The sequence below is a fragment of the Chelon labrosus genome (assembly GCF_963514085.1).
Source record: "Chelon labrosus genome assembly, chromosome: 14".
NCBI classification, from domain to species: domain Eukaryota; kingdom Metazoa; phylum Chordata; class Actinopteri; order Mugiliformes; family Mugilidae; genus Chelon; species Chelon labrosus.
In genome coordinates, this window is record NC_140347.1 from 17302010 (window position 1) to 17322580 (window position 20571).

At 41.8% G+C, this 20571-nt stretch overlaps 1 protein-coding gene across 1 annotated transcript in view; it reads right to left on the reverse strand.

Moving 5' to 3' along the window:
- Positions 1-14674: 14674 nt before the first annotated feature.
- The window catches only part of sipa1l1 (signal-induced proliferation-associated 1 like 1), a 51410-nt gene continuing 45513 nt past the window's right edge, over positions 14675-20571 (reverse strand). Inside the window, exons 20-25 of the mRNA XM_084560405.1 lie at positions 19088-19256; positions 18626-18860; positions 18009-18179; positions 17800-17911; positions 16481-16559; positions 14675-15233 (exon numbers count right to left, since the gene is read on the reverse strand). Coding sequence (XP_084416531.1) covers positions 15090-15233; positions 16481-16559; positions 17800-17911; positions 18009-18179; positions 18626-18860; positions 19088-19256 — 910 coding nt within the window. The 3' untranslated portion in view covers positions 14675-15089. The remainder of the gene's footprint in view (positions 15234-16480; positions 16560-17799; positions 17912-18008; positions 18180-18625; positions 18861-19087; positions 19257-20571) is intronic.

Here is a 20571-nt window from a genome sequence, read left to right on the forward strand (position 1 = left end):
TTTGCACCATGTGGGATGAACAACAGGTGATGTGACGAGTTTCCTGGAGGGGTGTTTATTGACCTTCAGTCTGTGGGCATTATTCAGATTATTCCAAACACACGAGAACTGAGGGTAAACTGGTTTGCACTCATAGTAAAGCCAAAACTAACCAGCACGAAAAGTTTTAGCTGATTCTTTCACCCACTCCGGGTTTTCAAAGCGGTGAGAATTAAACGTAATGCATCTGTTAAAACATTTGTCCTTGATGCTTTTTTACGCTTTACAAAGTGAACTGCTCTTTGCTCTGAGATCCGGTCAGATTAACCTGAGCAGTTGTGCAGATTTTGCAAGGTGAAAGAGGAGGAAGTCTGTGATTTTTCCCAGAAATCAATTTAATGGATGAAGGATTGCATTTATTTTTTCTGCACGTCTCATATGTTTACTCCAAATTAACCCAATTACACTTGAACATTCCTTTTACCGACCCTCTCTCTCTTATCGGCACACGGTGTGATGACAGGAAGTGGAAGCACAGAGAGAGATTTCTTGCTGTTTCTAAAGTCTGTGCTATTCTTTTCCCTCAGGAGCATTCACAGCGAGACACACACACACACACACCGCCCATGACCACCACCACCACTACGCTTCAGGCAAAACTGGATGAGGACGTCTGGCTGCTTTACGCTGAGGGGTGGCTACAAATCAAGGACGCACACCAATTCAGAAGCCGTTCATCTTTATGCCTATGTGCTGATAAAGATGCTGTTGCAAATACTTACGATGCGTGTCATGTTACGTTTCATTTATACATTTTACTCTAACACTAGTCAAATTAAATTAAAGATAAACTGATTGGAAATTTGGATTCTCTTGCTTTGCCCAGACAGACTGGAAAAACTCCAACCACGCCATCCTGAGAAGAGATCCAGGTTTCAGCAACAATTTCGTACACTGGTTGGGGTTTGTCTAAAACTGTGCCACAGGCAGAGCTCCTGGTTTCAGGCTTCACACACGATTTAGCAACCTCGCCGCCACACAACTACATGCACCCTGTCAAGCCGCAAGAGCTTCATCATACTGGCCACCAGTGTTGTTGAACGCTAAGGCCCCGCCAACCAGTTGTCGTCTGAGTTCATCCCGGAGGTGCTGGGTGGCGATGATAAGGTCAGAGCTCCGCGCGGACCTGTTCATTTCCTCTTCACTAAAACTCAAACAACCGTTTCATCCCGGATTCCACTTGGAGTGCACAGAAACAGGGAAGGGTGTTTGGTCCGACTGTCAAGTTGAAGACACTTTTATTTTATTAAATATAGACAAGCTGATGGAGCAATGAGATTTATCTTTAATGTAAGCATGAAATCTACATCTGGGGTCCACGTATCCCTCTCCCTTATAACATAATGTCATAAAAACATCAGCATGCTGCAAGACCTTTGACATAATATAAGGCTGTTTGTGTTTGATGGATGGTGGTGATACACATCTACTGACATATATCCCCATCTCTCCAACATCCCCTGACACACACCCCAGCCTGTAGCCTAATTCATACCATCTATGTCACATACACATGCACTTGAAGACATTTTTTTTTTTTTACATGCACACCACACCTCTGTCACTATCCCCTCATGCCGTGCACATCCTAACAGCTGCACACAGAAATTCCGCGCACTACAGGACTTGGAGCTTCACCTAACTCCAGCTAAGCTTCCTTCAATCACAAGTGGGATTAACAGCATCCTCCGTGGTGCGCGCACAAACACACACACACACACCTCCGAAATATACATACAAGCAGCACCTCAGCTCAGCACTCTGAGAAACATCGCTGCACTGACTCTGTTTCGAGCGTCAAAGCGCAACAAGGATTCAGTTTTTACATCTACAGCTTCTTTTCTACATATTCATTCTTATCCCCATGTCTCTGTCATCACCTGCTTCTCTTCAGCCACATCCATCCGTCCTTCTTACCTCAGCGCCGGCTCATCTCTCGCTTGGAGCTCCGGAGCCAAGACGCGGCTTCACAGACTCACGAACACTGAGGGGAGAGAGAGAGAGAAAGAGAGAGAGAGAGAAAGAGAGAGAGAAAGAGAGAGAGAGAGAAAGAGTGAGAGAGAGAGAGAGAGAGAGAGAGAGAGAGAGAGCGCAGAAGCGGCTGCAGGTTTCTCACAACTAACATGCAGTCACTTATAATGTATGTGTGTGTGTGTGCGTGCTTGTTTATGTCTGTGTGTGTTGTGGGGACTAAGCTCACACTGTAACATTATGGGGTCTCATCGTGGTCAGATTACCCTGTCCACCAAGCCTCTGCTGTGAGGTCCCTGAAGTTTAAATTTGGGATTTTTAGAGCCCTCTACAAATTATTTTCCAATAATAAGTTGCATGATGATGATGAAAATGAACACTTGATACTGGTTTTACAAGAGGTCTCCAGTTGTATGAATGGAGGGCAACCTTGAACATGCTGTTTTTGGTTAATTCTACTTTATAAAATCTCACAAATTTTACTTCATAAATAGCACATCATGGACTCGGCAGTGTGAACCTTCAAGGTGAATGGAAGAGCCTCAGTTGAAGGTGGTGTAGAGGGTCTTGTTTTTGGTAGATGGGCTTGTATTTTATTTATGCAGCGCTTTTCTTTTAATTGATACTTTACAGTCACAATGACAAATCTACCCATTCGTTTACACAAGCACACTCACATTTACACACCAATGCCAAGCACTGGGAGCAACCCAGCGTTCAGTGTCTTGCTCAAGGACACTTCAGCATGTTCTCTGTGTATTGGGGATCTTACCACTAACCCTCTGGTTCATGGGCAACCCACTCAAACCTACTAAGCCGTAGCCGCAGGCTCTACGTGGAGAACTTACCAAAATAATGTTTGATATTTTGTGTGAATCTGACTTGAGGTCCAGTCCACTTTTGGCGTTCATCTACCAACATGGTACTAATACCTTTCTCCGGGGAATCAATCTAAATGAATGTATGAAAGTGGGAAGCCACTCTTAATCTGTGTTCACACTTCCCACGAAAAAGCAACTGGCTACAAGAGATTTTCAATGGAAGCCAACAATATGAAACTACGAGCTAATACTATGAATGCAACTTAAGATGGCCCACATTAATTTATCATACATTTTCCATGCAGGGCATTAGAGCATATACAACATACAGTGTGTGTGCTCTTCACATTTTATAGTGTTTATATTCAGTGAATAGGTATGGGTGTACAAAGCAGGAAAATGTCTGTAGCCAAATTATTCAACCTTCTTTGCGATCTATATCAGAGGCAAAGCATTTGTACTATACTGTACATATGATTCAACAATAACTTTTGTTATCTGCAATACACTTTCTTAAGGTGTCAGTACTTATATATTGTTCAAATATATTACACAAAATTAAAAAGAATACAGGCGTAGTAACTAATGATAGCAGTGTGTCATTTACACTGGCCTTGCTTTATCCTAATTTCCATGCTGGTGTTTGATTGTGCATATTTTTGGTTAATTATTACGGATGTTTCCAACTATAGGATTTAAAATTTAAACTAACTGGTCACATAATGATTAAAACTATGTGTCTTTGGAGGTAATTTGCTGAGATTTAGTTCCCCCATCTTCTTGCAGTGTACTGGACACTTCCATAATTCCAGTCTTCAGAGGAAAGAATCCCTGAAGGAACAACCACTATTTAATAGCATCACAAGCCACTGGGACTGGAAAACACTGGAATTATATTTATTTGTATAATTACATTTACAAATTAATATTGTAAACAAATTTCTATCATTTTCATTAATGAACATGATACAGTAATTTCTGTGTGATTTTAAACACAAAAAACTTCACTTATCTCTAACTGAAAGTAATTACAGCATTACATCATAATTCGGTGCTTGCCTCAGGAAATTTAGTGGTTGAGACTTAATGGCCCTGGTTCCGACTGCAGGTCAGAATCATCATTTATTTAAACTCTGTCTGATGTGTGTAGCAGCCCTGAGGCAAACACTGTAGGAGTCACTGAATGTATTTCTTTGTACGGGTCACAGATAGCGCAAGCTTTCATCTAATCTGTTTGGCATTGTTAAAAGCTTCCTTGTTTTTTGTCTTTTTTTGCAAGTTTTCTGCAAAGATCAAGTGCAACCTTGATTGTGTTGCACTGCATTTATAAAAAACATACAGTACAAGTAAATAATTAATAACACATTAGTGGCTCCAAATGGAACTCAAAGGTAACAGTGAAAGTTTGCCAAAAGCTGTTACATTTTCAGTAAATCTAACTTGTGAGTGATGTTTGGCACATGTGAAGCTTTTAGTGCAACTTCAAAAGGAAGGCAATTTTCATTATATTTCATCATTTTGAGACTCCACCTTAAACTCATAATCCACAGATTCTACTAAAATTTGTTTGCAGACTTTCCTATCACCTAAGTAATAATAATCACAAATCTCTCTTTGCTGTCATTGCAATGCTCTGTCAGTGGTTCCGTCTGCATGATCTCTCTAATGCTCTGTCCTTAATAAGTAAGACCAAATAAAGTTCTTATAAATAAAGATGTTTTGTAGAGTCCAGAGCCTGAAACGGCCAGAGAAAGCAGTAAGGTGATGGGGCAATGAAAGATTCTCTTTTAACAGAAAGCAACATTGAGCAGAGCTCATCTCACACAGAAGGACCCATCTGCTTGAGGTCGGCTGAGTGGAGGGACCCAAAAAAAAAAAAAAAATGAGTTGTAGCCTTTTCACATCCTCATGGCATCCAAACATTCACTGAAAATGGACAATACTCTTGTCAGGATTAAAAGATAGGTACAACTGAATATTGTCTGCATAAAAATTATATGAGTTGCTGCTGAAAGAACTGATGATCTGCCAGAGAGGCAACTATTAGCTTGGAAACTAAAAAACTAGGATGTTCTCCACACTGTTGTACAGAGCAGGTCTCTTCTGAGTCATGCTGATCTACAGTTTATTCTTTCTAGATCGTGATGTTATCAGAAATATATTTGTGTGTTTGAGTGTTCAGGTGAAATGAAGATTGGTCAACTTTCGTTCGGTTAGAACTTTCGTTAATCACTTCAGTTTCTCTTCTTGTGCACTGGTTCTGTAAGTTGATCAGCCAGATCAGAGGGATCTCTCTCATCGACACGTTCTATTATGGATTCACCATGCTGAATCTGTTGTAAAGCTGGCATCAGGGCTCTGATGAGTGCCACTGAAGTGGGGCAAATTGTAAAAACTAGGCTCACAGATGCTAACTGATGCCCAATACTTAAAAACTATTTGTTGGTTTTACTGAGATAAAAAAAAGATACCATAAGAAAACCACTTAATTATCCCAAGATAGTAATATATTTCTATCACAGTTTATAGAGGAAAGCACTCAAACATTGCTCAAATGAATCAAAAGATTCTGTGGTATAACTCTTTTTTTCTTCACTTTTCAAACTTTCCCAATTCTCCTGTGTCTGTAATCTTTTCTAATTTCTACATCCGCAGAGCCAACGGCTCTGAACAAGGGAGCTGCAGACCCAGCAGATGAACTCTTAGCTGATGGGGACTTTTGGCCGAACACTGAGGCACATCAAAGCATCTGATGCAACGATGGAGTGAGGGAGGAAACTGTGTGCTTACTATAGTCAGGAGGGGTTTCACTCCCCAGCTTTCTCTGTGTGTGTGTTCAGCACTGTCTCACATTAAGGATGTCAACAGCAGACCACATGTTTACACTGATACAGGCGGCACATTCTCACAGCTGGTGTTCGAGACTAAAAATATTTGCTGCCCTAATTCAACGAGCCATTACTGGGACGGAGAGTAAAGGGACAGCATGCTGCTTCAAAGGCCGATTTCTTCTTGTTGCTTTCTGACTTTCATCCGCTGCTCACTGTGCAAATGGCAGTAAATAAATAAATAAATAAATTGAAGTCAATGAGCTCACAAATCAATATGCGCACTTACAAGGTAACTGTTGTCAAAAACAACATTCATACTAATGGACCTTTCTGTTCACACACACACACACACACACACCCCCCCACACACACACACACACACATCACATCTTCTCATATAGCCTCCACTCTGGACCAACTGAATTATTGAGCGACAGTAAACAGGAAGAGAGGATCCCACTGGGGTATGTCTCTGTGTGTGTTTGTGTGCTGGTAAGTGGTCGGGTGAAAGATGCCCCATATTTTTATTGCTCCTGCACACACACGCTTATCTTTGTGCACCTGTATAATTTGCAAGCACCCTTGATTTTGGAAGCTAATTTAGATCCAAACATACAATCATGCTAAAGCTCAACAATAATCAACTGGAGTGGGGGTGTAATGTTGATCTGTATGTGTTAGTTGCTCATCAACAAGACCATCTAACTTTTAAGAATAAATTACAGATAAGTTTTCTTTAACTGTTTCTTTAACTGTGTGCACACTTGAGAAGGAAGTGTTATTTCTAGTTAAAAGGCCACGGTTGGACAGTTTGAAGGTGGTTCACAGAGGTTTGGTTAAACAATCATCTGCACCTCAACCTTGGTCACCACAGATTTTATTAAGCAAGAAAAATCGTAAGTACATAAACTGGCTGAGGGGATTTTCAAAAGGCAGGCATCGGTCAAAAATGGCACCCAAATATCAGAGGTCGTGCTGAACACAGACACTTAAATGCCAACTCTAACTGATCACATTTTCAGCAGCAATTATCAGAGCTTCTATCTTGGTTGAGTTTAGTTCAAAGCTACTGCTAGGCATCAAAATATTGATTTAAAATGGACAATACTGCCATCAGGTTCAAAAGAGAAGTACAACAGAATGTCATCTGCATAAAAAAATGATAAGAGATGCCAGGGTAAGGTTTGATAGTCTCTCCAAGAAGGGGCATATATAAAGAGAACAATACAGTCTGATTTGTTTCTACTTTTGGAGACAGACATTCAGAATTAATTTTTTTTTTTTTTTTTGGAGGCTTATTTGGGTTTTAGCAAGCAAGGATAAAGTATCTCAAGTTTCCTCCAGTTCCTTTTGAGGAGATACCAAGGTTTTTCCAGACCAGGTGGGGTCTATAATCCCTCCATGTGTTCTGGGTTTGCCTCAGGGCTTTTCCTTCCAAGTTGTACATGCTTGGAAAACCTCCACAGGTATCTGGGGGGCATCTTAATCAGACACCCAAAGCAACTTAACTGACTCCTCTCAAATGCATGCAAGCCATGAAAAAGAAAGGATAGTGCAGAGGAGGTTGGGTAGGTGGATGGAGTTTGCATGTTTGAAGGTCAAATTTATTTTTGTTTTAGAAGCAGTTTTATAGTAGAGTACAGAAATAAAAAACAGTGAATTCTGCATTGAGTTTCTAAATTTCTTGTTCATTAGTCAGTACAGGTCTTTGCTAACGGACTAATTAGAGCTTAACGTCTGAGATGTCAAACAGAAATGTAGAGATGTCAAAGATGTGTCACTGAAACCGTCTAGCCATCAGACAGTGACGCACGCTGACAGGCTTTGGTGTAAATCGACGGACTACCTTAAAAACACGAAGGCCCCCGGTGGTATCTGGACTGACAGCAAACAACAAAGCTCTGCCTCCGAAGAACAAAACACCTCCACTTTCTCTGCCTCTCTTCTTGAGTGCCTGATAAGAGCCGAGAGCAGCGCGCAGACATGAAGGCGTTGTGTGGGCTGCTGGAGTGTGTGGGATAAAAGCATCAAGGGTCCGTACGTGACAGGAGAGAAAGAGAAAAAAAGTTGAGAGATGGCCACAAGCCGCCGGTACACAGAGACGGCTCGTTCTTTTGTTCCAGGTCACATGGAGGCAGAAATGAAATGGAGACGCAGCCGCATTACAAGTAAACTTCCTGATATTTGCACAATGGAGGCTGTGGTCTGATTTCATTATGCACATTTTCATAAAGTTTTGTTACAGAGGTAAAGTTACTGTTGGTATGCACATCTACTTCTAATGGAATATGTTTTTGTTGTTAGATTTCAATTGTTTTCTCATGGTCGACAGTGCTGCCACATCATTTCCAAACTCAGACATTATCTTTGTTAGGTGAAGGACGTTTCAGTTGGAACAGAAATCTGAATTTGAGTCAGTTTCTTTAGGCACAACGTGAGGGAATAAAGACGTACAATGACACTGTTAAGGTTCTTTGTGTTTTCTGTTTTTTATAGAACCTTTTTATTTTAACAAAAACCCAAATTAAGAAGATTTTCACCTAACATTTGCAGCTGCAAATGCAGGGTAATGACAGTGGCTGCGTTCATTTGGAAATGCGATAACCGTTTATTTACAACTACGAAGCTCTACAACACATAAAATTTTGTTGATACCAGCCTAATGACTTATCTTTACTAGTCAAAATGTTTTCAGCTTAAAGAGCTGGTTGGTAAATCTGAATCTATAAATGGAAGTTCAAAACCGATGAAAACATAGACTGTACAGAGATGTCAGGAAACACTTGGATTACGGTGCTTGAAGTTTTTTGACTCGTGACTCAACTGGTTTAGGCAGCGCCCCGGAAACTGACATCCCCTCTCTTAACTACTACCCATCAAAACAAAGATGCCGAAAAACAAACTTTAAATGAGAGATCGTTCGGAAATGAAGGTCAAAACTTACTGAGGTAACAAGAACTTAAATGTTGGTTGGACTGAGATTTAAAGCGTCATCATTGAATAACAGATGAAGGTCATAGTTAGGGACAGGAACCCTGTTATGGTCATGGAGAAGTTGGGCTAATGGAGATGTCCTGGACAACCAGGGTGAGGAGGAGATGGTGAACCGTCTAAAGATATGCTTGTTAGGTTAATTGGTGATTCTAAATTGGCAGTAGGTGTGAGTGTGAATGATTGCCCACCCTTCCCCCTCCCCCTCCCTCTCCCCCCTCCAGAGGACAAGCTGTTACAGAAAATGAATGCATGAAAGGTGCAGCTTTACTGTGTTTTTGTTTATTTTACCACGTTATTAGTTTCCCTTTCAGACATCAGACTCCTGGAAACGCTGAACGATGCCCTCCTCATTTCCGACTCTGACTCAAACGTCACAAAAACCCAGCAGGCTCCGGTTCCCCCTGATCAGACTTCACTTTAGGTCTTGTCCACTTCTCTCTGTGATGAATCCTTGAAAGGAACCCGCGGGTGATTCAGCCCCCACATTTTCCACCTGTACCAAAAGATGACTAATCTGTGGCCTCCTCCGCTTTATACCTCTCGTTCACCACCGCCGCCACCACCTCCTCCTCCTCCTCTGTACTGACACCGCAGTCGCTGCTGCGCTGGCCTCAAACAGCCCCGAGAATCACTGCAGGTGGACGGATGCAAGCAAACAGAGAGATGACGGGCCAACGAGTTTGTTTACAGCTCTCTTAGAGCAATTCTTTTAGTAGACAAATTAATTATCATGCTCACGACATGCTTAGGTCAGAAATCCCTGTATTTATTTGCAACCAAAAAGACAAAACTATCTGTGCTGTAATGATAATTGAAGCTTGAAACAGAGGTAAACCTGGTGGTGAAATCAATATAAATACCAGGTTTCTATATGGTCATTTCCACAGTTTAAGACCTCTAATGGCCTCTTCCCTGGAAAACAAAACAAAACATTAAATTTTAGGATAATTTCATGTGTAATTAATCCAAGAAAGTCTTAGCATTCAACACAATTGGGTTTAAAGGAGTGCATTTTGTGTTAATTTAGCTGTATGTATATTACATAGACTGTATATAAATATGGACAATGTGCAGACCCTTCCTTGCATTCGTCAATCTGACACTATTTTCCCGGGGATACGGGCAGCGAGATCTTGCGACTTTGGAGTCTGCGCAGTACGGTCCGAGAGTGGAGCCACGCGGAGCCGCGATATTGGTGACCTGACCACACTTCCTCCAGACTCACTCGTGTTTCCGTTTAATTAATACTACGCTCTGCTCTGCTTCCACCAGTTACAAGGACATGGTGAATTACACATTGTACTTTTTTTCATATATTTTTCACAACTCACAAGTGGTTGGCATGGCAACTGGTGGTCGCCATTATGTCACATCCTGTTTCTATAGCATCAAATAACTAAAACAAAACTTACCCCCCAAAAAAAAGACTCTTGAACATGCATCAACATTATGCAGTGACTGAAATCTTGAAAAAAAAAATAATAATTTGACGTGTATTTTAGTGTTTTAGTTCGGCCCAAGTCCCATCCACCAACATGTAGGGGGTGGAGCTTATGACCTATACTGCAGCCAGACACCAGGGGGAGCTCTACTTGCTTTGTCTTCACTTTTGAGGAGCAGTTCCGCCATCCATCTATATACGGTCTATGATATATTAAGTTTTAATGTGTTTTAGAGTCGAGTTCTGAGTTAAACTCCACAGTTGATCATCACCTTTTTTTGTGTTTCCACTATGAACTAATTTCTTCAGAAGATGTGATTGATTTTTTGCAGCGATTATTATCAGATAGCTTGTTTATCACATCAAAACAGTTTGAATTTTGTCTGCAGAGTCGTTTAAAGTTAAAATTTCTATTTCTGAAGCTACTCAAATAACATTTATTTTCCTCTGAAGCAGTGGTGCAAGACAAAATTGAACTTTAGAGGTAGGAATATTATTATTATTATTTTTTTTTTAAAAAGATAGAGATAAAATATGTATCACCTGCTATCTCCTCTTACAGAGAGGTGAGAAAAGAACACAGGAGAGGTGGATTTCTGGCTCCGGCTGTTAAAATCCAATCAGGTGCGATCAGTGCGATGGTCGGAACAACAGCAGCCGGAGGCAGCCACAGGTCAAATCCCAGACCTCTCACCCTCTCCAGTTACTCACAGAGAGATGCAATCAGGCCGCAGCTTTGGCAGGAGACATTAGAGAGTAATCCGCTTCCCCTCTGACTGAAAGAGAGCGGTCGTTGTTAGTGGATCCATTACTGAGGAAAGCAATATGACAAACTGTCTTTCCAAAAGTAACCAGGAGAAATGAGTCGACAGCAGCACGTATCGATACGGCATTTATTTATTTCAGAAACTTTAATACTGTGATCACTGCAAATGTCTTTTTCATACCTTTACATTTTACAAAGACAATGGATCCGGGATGTAAACAGTATTTTAAACCTCTTAAGTTGTGTGCTTTATCAGAGCTGATCGTCCCTTACTGTCTGTTCTTCTGACAGGAGGAGACAGATCGGATCACCACACAGCAGTGCAGCTTTGTCAAACCTTCCTCCTTCTTCCTCCTCCTCCTCCCTGCTGCATTCACTGACCTCGCATGACTGAAAACCAGCATCCCTACAGGACAAACCACCCTCCAGCCTGCTCCTGTCCGATCAGCGACGCTCAAGGAGAACTAGGGTTCACATTTTTTAGTTTTAGAAGCACCTTCCTATTTGTTTTGTCAGGAGCTGCAATGGCAGGGGAAACTATACGGAGCAACATCTAGACAAGATTTGCACAGGAATGGATCAAATTCACCCTTTTTTATATATCTAAAAAAAAAAACAACAACCTACAAACACAATCCTTTATAGAAAACATTGTGCAAAGGATCTCAAAAAATAAGATATTACAAAAAAATGGAACATTTGAAACATCCAAACATTCACGTATCATTCCGTGGAGAACAAACAGAAACAACTGGTCAAGGAAAGAAAATCGGAAATAACATTCACAACTGGGCCTAACATCCGAGGCGATGCACACTTTTAAAGATGCGAGCAAAACATCTGCACTGCACTGCAAGTCGTCGTTTGGCCGTAGTTTCGTTCAAGATACAAAAAAAAAAAAAAAAAAAACTAGAGCACTTTCCATTTACAATAAAATACAAGCCTTTAGCGAATCATTTACGCATCGACGTCGTACTACGGACACAAAATGAATCAGTGTTCAGGGCGAGAACATGTACGGATAGGGGACATTTACGCCTTGTTTTTTGTGTGTATTATAGAGATTTCACATTTTTTGGATGACTGTTTTTTCAGAACTGGACAGCTAGTAAAACTATTTTAAAAACTTTAATCAGCTATTGACTGTCGGTCTACTGGTGCAGCTGACGAGAGATTCTTAAAACAGAACCAAGAGTCCACTCATCTCTCTGCAGAACAGAAGAGCTGAATGTTAACTTTCGCTTTTTTTTTTGTTCGTAGTAAACATCACATTTCTGTAGGCTTGTTTTATTTTATATTCTATTTTACATTCTCTTTCTGATTTGTGCTGATGCGCTGCAGGGTGTTAGTTGCGCCAATTTAGTAGATTTAAGGCCGTTAGTACTCCGCGAGAAGCGAGAAGTTTGTTCTCACGCCCGACTGCAGCCCTCGTTTGGGAGTTCTCGCGGCTTGTTCTCGACACGTCAACCGGGCAGAACTTTACTTTTTTTTCTCGTGTGGTGTCTGGTTTCTATTCTGTGATTGGTAAGAAATTGGAGTGGGCGTGGTTAATGCGGTAAAGCAGAAGCGCTAGCGGCCACTCCGTGAGCTCCCAGATGCTAATATTCACAGTGTGACCCTAATCTCTCCTTGGTAGAGATCGCTGTCTCCTGCATCTCCCACAATGCTTAGCACGTGTGACGTGGCAGTGGGCGGATCCTATGAGCACTTTCCCCGGAGTTCGGCACCTGAGTTTCTCGCAAAGTATAAATTACTTGGCCAGAACGAACTTTGTTCTTGATCTGGCAGCCCTAGGAGCAAGAACAAATTTCTCGCTTCTCGCGGAATATGCGACAAGCTTTGGAAAGGCTTGCACCCTTTAGCTTTAACGAACAGAATTGAATTGACACCACTGCTGTCGCCTGTTTGCTTTGTGTTTTGAGGGGAAAAAAAAAAATCATCTTCCAGCTTCACTTTTATCAAAGTTGCTATGTATGACATGTATGTGCGTGTATGCATGTAAGGCACACACGTGGACACATTTCCACACGCTTCCACACACACTCTCTCCCGGCTGGTAAAAATAAAGCCTTGCATCGGATCCCTTGCCCCCCCCTCCCCAGAAAAAAGACATTTACGCGTCAACATCTGCGACTATGAACCTGATTAGAAATGAGTCAGGTGAGTGCGTGTTACAGTACCAGGTGTGTTTATGTTTCAGGGTGAAGAAGAAGAAGAAGAAGAGCCTTTTTCCCTTTTATCTGCTCCCCCAGGTGCTGTTTCAAAGGCACGTCCTTGCTCTGCCTGGGAGTAAATGACCAATAATAAGTGACTGTAGGCACGGCTGGATACACTAATGTACATTCACACAATGACCACACACACACACACACACACACACACACACACACGGTACAGCAGGTACTGTAGCTCCCTCCCTCTTATTTCCATTGGGTTTCGAAAAGATCCTGAACCTGAGGACTAGACAACATCCACACACACACATACACCTTAAGGTCTGCTCCTTTTCTTTGTTTTTCTTTATCAAAAATCAACTTTTGATTGTCTCTCAAAGCTGGCTTCTGATTATTCTTCCTGTGTGTTTTTGGGTGGTTTCCCTGGTTGATGTCTGACTGATTGCTGAAGAGGAAGAAGAAAAAAAAAAAAGAGAAATAATAACAATAAAAAAAAGAAAGAAAATACAAGAGTGACTGGCAGCACAGTTACAAATCATGACATTTCCACTGGTCACCACTAGAGGGCACTGTAAGCAACACGACAGCAGGCTCGGGCACCACAAAATACAACATAATACAGAATAAAAAGCATATAGTCGGGCTTTAGCCAGAATTAAGAAAGAAAGCCATTTAAATAATATAGCTAGTGAGTCTTGAGGAACTAAACACTGATGTCAGTTGTACTGTACGAGTAGAACAACTTATTTATTGGAATTATAATACAAGGAAATAAATTAAACCTGGGGGGAAAACAAACAAACTAAAAAAAAAAAAAAAACTCTCCAAACTCCCCCCAAAAATGTCTCTGTCATTTACAATCAGCCTGCTCTCTGTATTCCAAACAGTGGGATGACGAGTCCTCAACTTTCCTTTTTCACGACGTTCAGCGGAAAAAGGACGAAGGCTCTTGTGCGGCAGTTTGTTGGTACCCTCGAAAATCATCCTTTTCCCACTTCAAGCTTCTTCCCAGAGAAAGCTCTCCCTTTATTTGTTAGTTTTTTGGAGAGAGAGAAAGAGAGAGAGAGAAACACAGGAGTTCTTCCTATTGCTTTTATAAGACACGTAAAATTTCGGATAAACCAAAGCACAAGGATCAGTCGTGTTTTGTGGCACTGCTTGCCGATGGCTTTTAACCTTAGCTCCTCTGTCGGGTGTTGGTTTGTGCTGTAGAGACAGAAAGGATGTTGTAATCCAAATCTGAGGAGAGGAGACAGAGGAGGGGAAAAAAAAAAAAAACTGTACAAATAATCCAGGATTCCCTCCCGAGCAGAGGCAGATCGACTCGTCTGTGTTTTGTCAGTGAAGTGGTTCCAGGAGAGGAAACACGGATGCAGAAATTCCTTTATCCCATTTACTTGTGAAGAACGTGATGCGGTTTTTGTGGCTTCAGATTTATTATGCGAGCTTGGTGGTGCGTACCTCTCTAACGCTGCGTTGGATGTGGCTGTGATCCGTCGGCTGTGGCAGGTTTGATTTGGCACCGAAAATTGAAGAAATTGAAGTCTCTTTTCGGAGAAGAAAAAAAAAAAAAAAAAAAAGCCAAATGTCCCAAAAAGAGAAGCACGTCCACTGAGCAAAGATGGCAGGAAGGAAGGAAGTAACATCACATTCACCTCTGGGATAAGTGCAAGAGGCAAAGTCTTCAGAAAGAGGAGAACAGCTTCCTCCTTGTTGGCAATTTAAGGAAAAAAAGAATCTGTCATAAGAGAAAGATTAACAGGTCCCATAGGAGAGAAGAGGTTTTATTATTTGATGAATGACACCCATCGTTGTTGAGTTTCATCTTTAGAAGTTGGTTAAACAGAGGGTGGACACTGCTCGACAATATTACCTACTGATGTATAGGATGGTTTTTTTTAGCATCAGGCTAATTGAGTCCAACATTTACAGTTTTACGTCATTTACGTCGACCCCCCCCTCTCTCCGTCCAGGCTTTGTGTGCTGATGTTACTGTGAAGAGTGTGTGTGCGTGTGTGTGTGTGTGAGAGAGTCGAAGTGTGCGGGTGGGAGTCAGTTCATGTCGATGGTGTTGAACACCCACTCGGTGAACTTCTTGAGCTTGGCGGCGGAGGTCTGGGACTCCTCCTGCAGCCTCTGGTTGTCCTCCCAGAGCCTCTTGATCTGGGCCTGAAGACGCACTTTCTCCTCCCGCTCCTTGTGAGAGGAGGGAGGAAGGTTTAGGTCAGACTACTAAATAAAAAACAGCCTTTAAGGAGTCAGTGTTGAAGGGAAAACACATTAAAATCCTGAGTTTAGAACAAAAACACAAATGTTGAGGCTAGCAAGCTAAAGAAAGAAAGAAACAATAAACAAGGAGTGAGATGATTTGTGCTGTCGGCCATCTGCTCTTGATTGCTGCTGGCCTGAGAGTGATTGAAGGAGGTCATAATGTTCTACTATTAAAATGCAGAGAGCTGAAAGTTCCTCAGGAATTTTACCAACCACATCAAACTACAGTAATCCTGGGGATGAAAACTTTCACTGCTATAAGAGGTCAGACTCATTAGGTAGGCCGGAAAGTCAGCAGCCAGCAGCTCAAAGGAGCTCAACGCTTCACAAGAACAGCAGCAGGGGACCTATTAGGATTCCACGGCTGAGAACGAGGCGACAGATCTACTGTACGTGATCGCCAAGAGGAATGTTTGTCTGCAGCTCTGTGAGGAAGTACCGGAAGAAATGCAAGCACGCGACCGCTTTCTTCACAGAATAATAATAATCTGAACTAGAAAATGTCAGAAAACGGCGAGGAAATTTGCATGACAGCTTCCTCAGAAGCTAAAGTGATGTCTTCATCCATATATATATAGAATTTATTAACATATTATTCAGAAATTCCTTCTTAAAACTTGTTGTGGACTAATCTTCTGCCAATCAACTGCGCGTTTTTGCATCGTAGCATTGGTAGGCTTTCAATAAAGCTGCATAACATTACACATTTAAAACAAACCATGCATCTACATTTACAAACGTACAAATGCAAATACAAACTAAACAAAGCTGTTCCAGTAAAATACTTTAAGAAAACCTCTTTTTTCCAGATGATTTAATCCTTAAAGTTTAAGTGATTGCAGTAAAATCTGAGACAGCAGTCAACGGAGAGCAGTGGAGTGGGAACTAAAACAACAATGGCAGTGCTCAGCTGCTGACTGTATATTTCCTGTTGCAGACGAAATATTTATTTACACGCCCCCTTGCTCCCTGTTCCACTGTATGCAAATCAACCGAAGCCTTTCATTTTTCATCCCTGCCGGCACTTGAACAAAAAAAATAAAAAATGAGCCAGAAAATAAACCTGCAGCAGGGTAGAGTAGAGGTGGCGTACCGTACATGAAGGCAAGTGTTCACACAGTGCATGCAAATCAACTGGGATTGTGCATATATGTGTTCGTGCTCTGTCTCACCTTCTTCAAGTCTTCCTGGAGCATCTTCACCATGGCCTCTAGTTTAGTCACCTTCCTCTCCAGCCCTATGTGGCCCTCACTGTGGAGAGATAAGAGACATATGCCATGAGCAGGATAATAAATGCATACAGATTAGGTACAGGTATATTAATGATGGCTTAATTCCACTTAGGGTACACCCCGATTCTGTGACATGTCAACATGTCTGCAGTGAAAACAGTCTATTTTCCCAAAAACAAATTTTTCTTCACAATACTGCACATCACTTTTATGCGCAATCGCCATAAACTGTATAAAGATGGACGGCTGAACTGCTCCTCAAAAGTTAAGCCAAAGCAAGTAGAGCTCCCCCTGGTGTCTGGCTGCAGTATAGGTCATAAGCTCCACCTCCTCCATGTTAGTGGATGGGACTTGGGACGAACTAAAACACTAAAATACACGTCAAATAATTTTTTTTTCAAGGACGGTTTCTGTCATTTTAAATAGTTAATATAATGTTGATGCATGTTCAAGTGTCAGTTTTTTGGATAAGTTCTATCTTAGTTAGTTGATGCTATTGAAAAGGATGTGACATAATGGCGACTACCAGTATTAATTAAACGAAAACTCGAGTGAGTCTTGTGGTCGACATCCATATGATAGTTTTCATTAAAAGAAAACAGACGCTCATTCTTTATCCTTCCGCACACACTTGCCACTCTTTAATTCAATGCTAACCTGCATTCTGTTTAACTGGTACTTGCTATGCTCAATAACATCAATACTGAGCTAAGATAAATCTAATCTACCGTGAACCCAAGGATGATTTATATATTGTACTAAATATATACACTCAGCAAAGGTCTGGAGCGACACAGTGATTTGTGTGTACTGAGGTATCCTTCAAAAAGGAAAGTAACAGACACTGTTCACACTGACAGGCAAATGAGATTTGTTTTTTAAATCTTTAGGAGAGAACATTATTTGAAAATGATCAGATTAGATTGGCGTGTCCAGGCTTCATCACGTTGCCAGTGCAAAAGCATCAGTGCTAGCTGATGATATAGTGCTCCATGTTGTCCAGTTTACACTTTGCAAAAATGGGATGTCATGTTTTGTTTTGTGTTTTTTCACCGTCCGGACTTTCTAAAATCAATTTAGATACAATCCGGACGTGTCGAGAAACAGATTGAGCTGAAGTGCCGAAGCCATCTGCGTCTCCTGCATATTTCCTGTGTGATTATTCTGACCTTCACTGCGAGGCTATAATGTCTGTAATCGTATTCAACTCCAGGTCTCAATAGATGGTGCAGTGTATATCAAATGTAAAATAAAAAGACCTTGACGAGGGCCGTGACAGTGGAGCAGGCTGCAGCTCTATGTGGGGCTGCTGGGGACTGGAGGCACCGCTGCTCCGGTGGTTTGAATCCCCAAACACGTAACTTCTCTGGACTGAAAGGAAAAGAGAAATGAAAAGATATGCTGACAACATGCACCTACAGGAACATGTGTGCTCATTTGGTTAATAGTAAGAGTAGCTGAACTATACCATAGTGTGTGTTTCTGTCGTTCTCAAAGGTGCTGGCCACATCCACCAGGTGTGTCCACTCTAGGGGGCTGTCTCTATCTGCAGACGGGAGGGGCATCAGCTCCTGAGGGAGAGGCCCACGATGACGCTCCACCAAATCCACCAGTGACGTGTCGGACGCTGAGAGGTCTCCTTGTGGAAAAGTTGTGGAAGGAACAGAATGTAAAACTAAAACATGGTTCTACATCTTTGAACATTATGCACGTCCAATCAGAAGGGGGCAGCACATACACATCTATAACTTCTACTAAACAGGATCTTTCACATTGGCTTCGAGTGCATTACATTTATAATTTAATAAAAAAAGTAAACCACAGAACTTGCTATGAATGGATCAGCATGCTTGTTCTGCAAAACTCTTTTTAATAGTTCCACAACTGTGCAGAAAATATGACAAGGTGCATCACGCTAAACAAACTTAACTATAACCAGATGTGTGTTTATGAGATTTGCTTAATCAATTTTCATTTAGCACATTACATTGCTAGGAAACAATGTGAAGTGAGTGGGAACCAGCAGTGAAATATTTGTGTAATACACCCACAGAGCCAGTCCCCCCTCCTCCTCCTCCTCCTCACCATGGAGTTTGACGCCCAGCTTATAGGAAGGCCGCCTGAGGGGCACGCCCCGGGTGGTGGGCGACCGTGGAAGAGTGGAGCAGCTAAAGAGAACATCTGCCGCGAGTGCCGGTTCAGTCACCGAGTCACTGAGGGTAGGAAGGCGCTGGCCGCGATAAATGCTCTCATCTGACAGGGTGCGATGGAGAGAGCGGCGGCGGTTCAGAGGCTGGCTGGGCGGTGTTTTCTGGCCATGCTGTGCCGGGGATAAAGGATCAAAGCGGTGAGCAGGTGTTAGTTTAAAGTTGACATTTAATACTATACATTATTTGATGTAACACCTGTGAAGAGACCAGGAGCTTCAGTATCTAGTTTTAGGTTTGGATTAGATTTCATTTCTTGGAAAGAGACTACTGTAGTACTACTCCACTCACCAGAAAGATTTGCTGTAGAAATCTGCCTAGCACGCATGCATTAAATTACCTTTTCCTTGTGTTTGCGTGGCGGAGGAGGACTGTCGGGAGTACCGTGCCTCTTCACATCTTCCTCAATAGTAGATTTTGCATGAGGCTGTGGTGAGTGCATGTCTCTCAGTGATGGCCTGGCAGCCGGGGTTGGAATCAGATCTACTCCACCTTCTCCTGGAGATTTCCTAAAACACACACAGACATATTTAGTACACTGTGCATTGTCAATATGTTCTAATAATTAAGAAATGTGTAATACTCTCTACAGCCACAAAGGGGAATCAAGCTGTATATATACACTGCCTGGCCAAAAAAAACAGTCGCCAGAATTTAACTAAGCAAATACGTACAAGCCTCCTATTGGATGATTACTGCATGGGTGATTATCTTTCAGCTGGCAACAAGTTAGTTAACCCCAAATGATGCAATGAGTAGCTTCTCATTTCTTAAACAACCATGTCGAAAGACACATCCTGTGGTCGTGGAAAAGATGTTAAAAAGTCTGTTTGAGAAGGGTCAAACCACTGGCATGCATCAAGCAGAGAAAACATCTAAGGAGATTGTAGAAACTACTAAAATTGAGTTAAGAACTGTCCAACGCATTATTAAAAACTGGCAGGATAGTGGAGAACCAACGTCTTTGAGGAAGAAATGTGGTCGGAAAAAAATCCTGATTGATCGTAATCTGTGATCACTTAAACATTTGGTGAAATCAAATCAAAGAAAAATAATAGTAGAACTCATGTTTAATAGTGACAGTAAGAGCATTTCCACGCGTACAACGTGAAGGGAACTCAAGGGATTGGGACTGAACAGCTGTGTAGCCTTAAGAAAACCACTAATCAGTGAAGCTAACTGGAAAAAAAGGCTTCAGTTTGCTAGGGAGCATAAAGATTGGACTCTGGAACATGGAAGAGGGTCATGTGGTCTGATGAGTCCAGATTTACCCTGTTCCAGAGTGATGGGGGCATCAGGGTAAGAAGAGAGGCAGATGAAGTGATGCACCCATCATGCCTAGTGTCTACTGTACAAGTCTGTGGGGGCAGTGCTATGATCTGGGGTTGCTGCAGTTGCTCAGGTCTAGGTTCAGCAACATTATGTGTCCAAAGAATGAGGTCAGCTGACTACCTGAATATACTGAATGACCAGGTTATTCCATCAATGGATTTTTTCTTCCCTGATGGCACGGGCATATTCCAAGATGACAACGCCAGGATTCATGGGGCTCAAATTGTAAAAGAGTGGTTCAGGGAGCATGAGACATCATGTTCACACATGGATTGTCCACCACAGAGTCCAGACCTTAACCCCATTGAGAATCTTTGGGATGTGCTGGAGAAGGCTTTGTGCAGTGGTCAGATCTTGGTGAAAAATTAATGCAACACTGGATGGAAATAAATCTGGTGACATTGCAGAAGCTTATCGAAACAATGCCACAGCGAATGCGTACTGTAATCAAAGCTAAAGGAGGTCCAACGAAATATTAGAGTGTGTGACCTT